General features: G+C 42.2%; 1 protein-coding gene across 1 annotated transcript in view; it reads right to left on the bottom strand.

The window, feature by feature from the left end:
• Positions 1 to 1,702: 1,702 nt before the first annotated feature.
• Positions 1,703 to 8,798, bottom strand: part of NDUFS6 (NADH:ubiquinone oxidoreductase subunit S6) — a 24,823-nt gene continuing 17,727 nt past the window's right edge. The window contains exons 2-4 of the mRNA XM_009641318.2: positions 8,341 to 8,394; positions 3,728 to 3,850; positions 1,703 to 1,845 (exon numbers count right to left, since the gene is read on the bottom strand). Coding sequence (XP_009639613.1) covers positions 1,780 to 1,845; positions 3,728 to 3,850; positions 8,341 to 8,394 — 243 coding nt within the window. The 3' untranslated portion in view covers positions 1,703 to 1,779. The remainder of the gene's footprint in view (positions 1,846 to 3,727; positions 3,851 to 8,340; positions 8,395 to 8,798) is intronic.

The raw sequence follows: 8,798 nt of genomic DNA, 5'->3' as shown, positions 1-8,798 counted from the left end.
CATTTGCAATGTCACATTTATGCTCAGTTGACAGATCATTTGCATAAGGTCAGATAGGCTGAATGCACGTTACTGTATTTTATGAAAGGATCCTTTGCCATCTTTGTACATACTCAGGTGCTACTCGAAACGCAACATATCATAAGTCTTCTTGAACTTGGCCACTGCACCAACATTACAAAACTACAACCATCATAACAGCCACGTAGCCTCAGTCAGACCCTGGGCTTACAGAAAAGTCAGTGCTCAGTAACCTACACTGAATTTACAATGAGTTTACAATGCATGACCCTAATATTGCTTCCTAAATCTAAGTCTTCACAAAGAATGAATTGAAGGCCAGTCAGATAATCACTGAAATCAGCAGCAATGGAAAGGAGAAAAAGAGAGGGAAGGAGGAAGAAGGGGAAGAGACAGACAGGGAGGTTAAGCTCTTACAGGTGGAATGAATGAAAAAAGAGGAGGGGTGTACCTGCATGTGAGTAATTGCAGCACAGCCTCTAAACACACAACTTCTACAGACAGAATAGTTCAGACCTTGCTTTAAGCCTGACTGTGTTGGTTCAACTTCATCTATAAATTGACACAGGCAAGTTAAACATCTGTATACCCACATAATGTGGTTCAACTTGATACCACCACATCAATTTAACTAAAATGATGTAAACAGCAGGTTTAGAATCATGACCCGTTAAACTTTGGCCAAGCAGTAGTTACTACCTGGGACCACGTTCTATCACCAGCATCTCAAAAAAAAAAAAAAAAAAAAAAAAAAAAGTCATTTACTGACAACAGATTAAAGTGGTCTCTGGAGCAAAGACCAAAACTCAGACCCTCCTTCTCCAGACACACGTCCTGTTTGAGAGTCATGCTTACATGATGGAATGCTATGCAAGTGTAATTAAGCAAGAAGGGAGATGATGTCCTACAACCAGCCTCACACAGCCTAGGTGGTGTTACACATAGGTGGATGCTCTCACTGCCAGATACTCCATATTACAGGTCCAGAAGCTGCTACCTGTAATGGAGCAATCCCTACTTTGAGTCTGACAAGACCCAGTTCCTAAAGAGTTTTCAAGGGTGTGAAACCCAAGCAGAATCAGATATTTACACTCTGATCCTCTCAAGTTAGAGGACAAATGCTGATGTCCTCACCCTTCACATGTGTCAGCTTAGGTAGTTCTCCAGCTCACACCAATTACCATTCTAAGGTACACTATCTGTTTCTTTTAAAGAAGTAGCAAGTGTATCTACTTAATTCCTGGATGACAACCTCACTTCCAGAGTATGTGTTGTAATGCCGAGTTTCATAGTATCTGTGTGCTTCCATTTGTGAATCTCTAGATACTAGGCCATGAACAAATTAAGAGTGTCAAATGATGCCAAAAGACAAATACCTAGGATAATTAATCCCCCAGTAAACATTTACATCCAATTCAGTGTTGAAAAGAATACAAATCTACCCAGTACAAACCAAACCTGTGCTGCAGCCAAATGCCATTTCCAAGCCTGCAAGAAGTCTGCCGAACAAGGCAGGATATTTGTTCCACGAAAACCAAACTGAGCACAAAACAGATACTGTAATATTGTACCGTTGTACCAATACTGTACTATTCAGCTCTCAAATACCTGACAAGCTGGGTTTTAAAAAGGTACAGATTGGACTTCCCATAGTCAAGATAAACACAAACATTAATCTCAGGTTTCTAAATATATTGTTTATTTATAGTTAAACGTTAACATCTGAAGAGAAATCTGCAAGCACGCAGGGATAATCCTTCAGTGATGTTTCTGTTTAAACTGAAGTCCACAGTAGCCACATGTTCCTGTCTTTGTATCTTTGTCCTGCAAAAATATAAAAAAATACAACAGCTGCTACTTTCACTTTATAAAAACTTGTAGAAATTACACATTTTCTCTTACTTATATGTGCCATCATAAAACAGATCAATATAGCTGAAGTACAGAGTTTAATCTTATTCGAAACACTGGAAGTAAGAACAATGGTATGAGGTTCATGCTTGATGTCTGTATCCTATGCAGCTTCCCTTCTGCCAGCCTTTTAACTACCAGGCCTAATCTCAACAATATAATCTTAAAGTCAAGCCAATTGATATCTCTTCATCAATAATGGATCATCTTACCAAACTTGACATCTTAAGTCAGTTCGGTCATATCTATTTCAATGTTCTGAAAAGATAATTTCATAATTATTTTAATACAGAATAGAATGTGGCATTTCCAAGCTATATCTAGACAGGAATTTTGGCCAGTAATGCAAGCTGACAAGAGTTGGTTGCATGGAAGGCGGAAATTTCAGTAAGATTCCAGGAGAAATTCTTAAGGAAAACGTTTTAGAGAAAAGTAGCAGTTACTACTGTATAAAATTTTATTCCTCTCTCCAAAAGATACATTTTTTTTTAAATTTAGAAAGTGTGACTGACTGCAAGCTGTTGTTGTAGTCCTCCTTAACATGACAAAAGCAAAGACAATTAGATAAACACTAAGGGATCTTCTGTTATTTAGCAACATGACTATCTGCAGTCATGAAATGAAGTAATCTCACGGTTCTCCTTCCATAATACAGGATCAGAAGTGAAAAATCCAGACTACCCTCCACCCCCAAAACCCCATATTTCAATTGTTAGGGCTAGGGGAAGCAAGCTGGTCTAATACCATTCTCTCTTTGCAGACATTAGAACTAAACCACAGACATCTTGTAATTTGATTGTTAAAACAAAAAGAACTCAAAATTCACAAAGACTAAAGCATTCCTTAATGAATCAACAGTGTGCTACAGAACTTAAGTGAAGAACACAAGCTTCCTAAGTTTTATGAATTATAACCTCCATGCATTTGAGTTTGAATAATGTAAAATGAGTCATTTTAAAGTGCTTACTTTGTTCAAAATAGAAATGCTTGTGATTATAGTTAGGAGTCGCAACAACACTGACACTGAAGGACACCAGCTCTCCCCCACCATTCTTTTGGGTATTAATCAAATGTCAGAGTTTAAGTGGGCAGGCAAAGATTTTAAGACATCTGCAGTCAGGGTCTGCCTGAGAACAGTACCTAAGAAACAGGTCCTTGTTGACTCCACCAAGGTCAAAAGACAGGAGTCTCAATATTCTTACTCTCTAGAATAATAATACACTGGAAACTATCACTGTTGTCAGGGTAAACACAAAGATGATGAGACATTTATTCTTCACTGATTCTCTGACCACGATGGAAACTTTCAATCTTCAGAACTACCAAGATTCCCAAAGACTGAAAGAATTTTGATGTTTGTTTGGTTTTTTTCCTTGAACATGCAGGATTCAAAATAAATTGCATATTCCTAAGAACATTGCAAATGTATCCTCAGTCTACACAGTGGCATTTAAATAATTAGAGTGAGTTTCTCAAAACACAGCAAGCATGTTATTTTTTGCTCACAAGGCACTGCTTGCTCATACTACTTTGTAGTTAATTTATTTTAAAAAAAAAAAAAATATTGTCCCATCAAACAAATCAAAATCAAGAGCAAGAAATGGCTGGTAACTTCAAATGGAAACCCTCTAGCTCTTCTGAGTAGAAATCTCAATTTTATATTAGGCAGCAAATAAAATTAACACCTCTTGGTTAATCCTTTTACTTTGTTACACTAATATGCCAAAAAGTAGATGATCTTACAAACAAGAATTGACAGGCAAAACATGCTATACACAGATCAAAAAGATATTACCAAGTTTATGTATACTTTAGGATGTCCCAAAGCTCCACCACCACCATCGCATGATATCACTCTGCTTTCAACTTCACTCACAGGCTGCTCTGCTATCAAATCAATCGCAAAATTCTTGTTCACCTGTAAGAGAAAAAGGAAGCTTTCAGATACCTTCCCCACTCAAACAGAAAGCAGTTGCTATTTACCGCCTGCCCAAGCAGTTCCACTACAGCCATCTTGAGAAGTTCCTGCATACGTTTCCTCCCACCTCCTCCACCAATTCTTAGGCTGTGCTATAAGCCAGTGAACTAAGCATGTTAAACTCCGCAAAAGCAATCCCCTTCCCCTGATACACAGGCCACATCGGTGCTCAGGTTTACAACGTGACCTAAGCAGATTCAACAGAGAGGTGAGCAGGAACATGCAGCCAAGAACAGAAGATATTTAACTGACACTGCCTCTGTATTCTGCTTTAGCGACTGATAAAATTGCAAAAGACTCACTGCTGATAAACTCAAAAATAATGGTGGGACAAGTAAGGTCAGGAGTGAGATAACAATGCTGGTAATTTAGAGCCTCTCACTACGCACCTTATTCTATCACTGCACAGGAATCTCAGGAAAACATGAGCGTGGTGCATAACAACAGTCAGAAAGGCAAATTGCTCAGCATAAGGAAAAAAGAAAAGCCTCTACATGTCACTATGCCGCTCCGTAAATCCATCTTGCACACAATTCCTGAACATGCACATCGCTGACAAGTAGGGCTTTTTCCCAGAGCAGGTCTATATGGCCTGGCAAACGTACCCACCTCTGGACAGGCCTGCGACACAGCGACCTGCGCCTCAGCAGGACCTACGGCAGCCAGCCACAGCGCCTTCCTCCCTCATCCGCACCAGCCTCTTCCAACCTGCTCCCAGACAGCGCGGGGCAGACCGCCACCCCAGCCCCTCAGCTAAACATGCTCCCGAAGGGGCCAGCTTTTTCAAAGGCAATGTTATACAAGCAAGAATACAGAATGATATGCACACCCAAAGAAGGCACTATCCGCTACTCTCTGTATAAGGTTCATAAACAGGCTGGTGTTTGAATGAAGATGAGATTCTTAGGAAAAAGATAGCCAAGGGTCCATTAAATGAATCCCTAAGAACTACAATGGCATTTTCATATAGTTCTAGTACACAACAACTTATGATCTTTCACCAAGCCTCCAATTAAGTCTCCACAAAATTTGCATTTTTGGTACAGCAGTGGAAAAGTCAGTTTTGCCAACAACCGGATTTTCTTTACCTAAAGAAGATGACAGCTTAATAAATTTAACCAGAAAATTAACTTTCAGTATTGAAGCAAATTGGCAACATCAAGAACCTCACTGCCTGAGGTCTGGGTCTACAAGCAATGTATGTAATCTTCGCCAACCTGCAAGGATTTTTACTGCTGCTTTTAATAACGCTCAAAATTGTGCATCCTTTGTTTCATGCTGAAAAAGGAGGGAGATAGCACCATGATGCACCTCTGCTTCAAGACCAGAAGCAGAACTCCAGTTTTCCCAACATTTCTGAACCACAAAGGTATTTGTGGAGAAAGGGGGAAGCAAGAACCTCTCATTGACTGTACAGCTATGACTTGCCCGTGGTTCAGCCTACTAAACGACAGAGTCTAGGAATTTGCAGAGAGACTGAGAAAAACTGTAAGGAAAAAGAAGTGGGTTTAGGTATATCATACCCCTTCAATTAAAGCATAGCATTAGTTAGCAGGAAGGGGTTGTTTCCCTCCGCACGTCCAAACACTCCTTGCCCAATGCATTATTCAATGAGCAATTTTTTTCCTGACCATAGTGCCAGTTTGATAATCCCATTGCTGCTTCTTTCCACCTACTCGTCTGTGCCGGTACAGGGTCTGGGAGGCTGAGAGGAAACCAAACTCAGAACTGACCCAGGTCCAGAGATCCAGAGGGAAGGCAGGAGGTTATATTTAAACTGGACCAGCTCTGAGGTCAGTTCTCATAGCTTCAGCTGCTGCACCAGACCAACAGAAAGGGTAAAGCTGGAACGGTGGTGTCGAATTAGGTCCTGTGGTACCTTCAGGATTGTACAAGGGCAGGATGACCCCAGTTGGACTGCAGGAGATGCAATTTAACAGTCGCTGTGCTCAGTTTTCTCACAGCTACTGGCTTTAGGCCCTTGCCAAAGAGCACTAATCCCCTGGTTCTGGCACACCCAGCACAGAGAACAATGATTTCAGCTAAAACACATGGATTTCATTAACAATTAGGCTGGCAGAACTGAGGGGACAATAGCCACATACTCTGGACACCACCCAGAGAGACCACATGCAGCACCGGGGCGTGGGCCCAGACGCCCCCATGGAGAGCACGTGCGTTCAGAGGCTGCATCCCCAGACGCTGCCGCCAATGGGATGGGCCGATCACAAGCCAGGCTTGACCACTCGGAGCATACTGAAGGCGAAGAGAAGAAGCGAGCGAGAAAGTACAGCCACCAGCTTCACAGGCTAGCTTTAGCTTCAGAAACAAGACAAGATTCAGACTACAGACATGGCTGTGAAACCCCAATACTAGCAGGTGAAACACACTGGGGGATAATGATGAAGCCCCTAGAGAGAGATCCCATTAATAAGCACAGACGAGGATCATTTTAGTATTTAACATGTAAATCTTATTCCAATTTCACAATTAAAACATAGCATTGAACCTCGCTCAGCAGACGCTCAGCTCTGGTGAGACCTCACCTAGAGTACTGCGTCCAGCTCTGGAGCCCTCAGCACAAGAAGGACATGGAACTGTTGGAGCGGGTCCAGAGGAGGCCCACAAAAATGATCCGAGGGCTGGAGCACCTCTCCTATGAGGACAGGCTGAGGGAGTTGGGCTTGTTCAGCCTGGAGAAGAGAAGGCTGCAGGGAGACCTGATTACGGCCTTTCAGTACCTAAAGGGGGCCTATAGGAAAGATGGGGAAAATCTTTTTAGTAGGGCCAGCTGTGACAGGACAAGGGGTAATGGTTTTAAACTAAACCAGGGTAGGTTTAGACTAGATATAAGGAAGAAATTCTTTACAATGAGGGTGGTGAAACACTGGAACAGGTTGCCCAGAGAGGTAGTGGAGGCCCCATCCCTGGAAGCATTCAAGGCCAGGTTGGACGGGGCTCTGAGCAACCTGATCTAGTTAGCGGTGTCCCTGCTCCTGCAGGGGGGTTGGACTAGATGACCTCTAGGGGTCCCTTCCAACCCAAAACTTCTATGATTCTATGACTTAAAAGCTTGTCTTTTGCTGGAGGAGGAGGAGCTGGGCCAAACTGAAAGCCCTGGGTGTTCCTCACTGCAGAGTCTGAAATCAGCTGCTGGCAAAGGCACATCAGAGGGACCCGTGTCCTGTGGAGAATTAGGCTTTAAGGAATGTTTCCTTGGAAAGTTACGGCAGGAGCACAGAAACAGGGAGAGACCTGCTTTGCCATTATCCTCCCAGAAGTGAGCTACTTCAGCACTTTAAGTTGACATTTTCCATGTAGAATCCCCACTTTTGCCACACAGCACGAGTTAAATTTCATCCATGATACAATGAGGTAAACACAATATGAGAACTCAGAAATCAACATAATCAGTTCAGGTTAATTTAGGAAGGGAATAATTATACACAAGTACATTAAACATCTACCGCACCTTACATTTAATGCCTCTATGACACATGTATGCTTGCAGCACTAACACTGAGGCACTAATCAAATCCTCAGGCATCAAGGAATACAGCGGAGCTGAAATGTTCTCTGTTTCTCTCCCAAAGGCCAGCAGATCCCTCATGGAGCCATGCTGCTCGGTTGTCATGGAGAACTCGATGCTAATGGACTTACAATTTCACCTACCCACTCTCTTGATCAGCAGCAGCAACAGGCAACGAGATAACTTCAGAGCAGTGCACTTGGCTGATGCTGGTGTTACCAGACTTTGCCTTTGAGGCTTCGTCATTTCAGAATACTCTAAATTTTAGTTTTATTTGTTACATCACTGTTTTCGGCAAATGCTTCCCAGGCTCTGGAAATGAAGTGGCCTCATTGAAAACTCAGTTTAGGGAGAGATCAAGATTTTAACTACGCAGAAGCAAAATGAGCTTCAAAACACACATTTAAACAGATATACAGATGCACAATTCGGCAGAGCATTTAGTGATGTGATTTTTCTCAACACAAACAGCACTAAAGTTTTCTCAACACAAACATGCTTAAAGTTTTCTTAAAACACGTGCTTAAAGCAAAACGTGGCCCAAGTTTACAATGCTCAAACACCTACAACTTCCACAGCCTCAACGTAAGCACTCAACAGGCGTAGGGCAAGTCTTGAATTTTCCAAATCCACTAAAAGTAGGGAGGTACACAGAGGCTACTGTGAGCAGTCTTAAAAGAAAAGTTTTCACCGTAGTGAAAAACCCAACAAACCCCCAAATTCAAACCAGTTTGGTTTTGGTAGGGGTTTTATTTTGCTTGGTTAGTTTTGGCTGCGTTTTTTGGGATTGGTTGGGGTTGTTTTTTTTTTTTAACATCAAGTTGAGGACATCAATATCAGGTATAAACCAAAACCCCCACAAACTACCCTCTCTCCCGCGAGTAAAAGTAGAACGAGTTACCTCCTTCTGTCGTCCAACAAATCTAACTCTTCTATAATCCTTTTCTTCATATACCTGAAAGTATAAAATAAACATGACCTAATTTAAAAAAGCAGCGACCATAAACAAAGAACGCAAAGGCTTACAGCACTGTCAAGACTAAAGAGTTGAAATCGTTTCCTCAGTTTCAAGCATTGCCACCACCTCACACGCACGTACCGCACAGGAAAAGCCATTCCCATTTCCCTCGCAGAGGAAAATCAATTTTGGGTTGGAAAGCAGAAGAGAAAGGGGGCAGGGGGGGGGGGCGTTAAAGCCAGTAAACAGAAGCCTTAGCTGAGACCACAGGGGCGAACATACGATTTATGCCCTCTAACGCTGTTCCTTGATCCCACACTGCCATCTGGAAGGTGAACCAAACCCGGAAATTCAAGTTTCATGTTTATTTTCGTCCCAGCAACCGCGGTGAGCCCCTGCCT

This window comes from Egretta garzetta, unplaced genomic scaffold (assembly GCF_000687185.1).
Source record: "Egretta garzetta isolate BGI_Z169 unplaced genomic scaffold, ASM68718v1 scaffold716, whole genome shotgun sequence".
Taxonomy (NCBI): Eukaryota; Metazoa; Chordata; class Aves; order Pelecaniformes; family Ardeidae; genus Egretta; species Egretta garzetta.
Note: the sequence above shows the minus strand (reverse complement) of the source record. Positions and strands in the feature narration are given on the sequence as shown.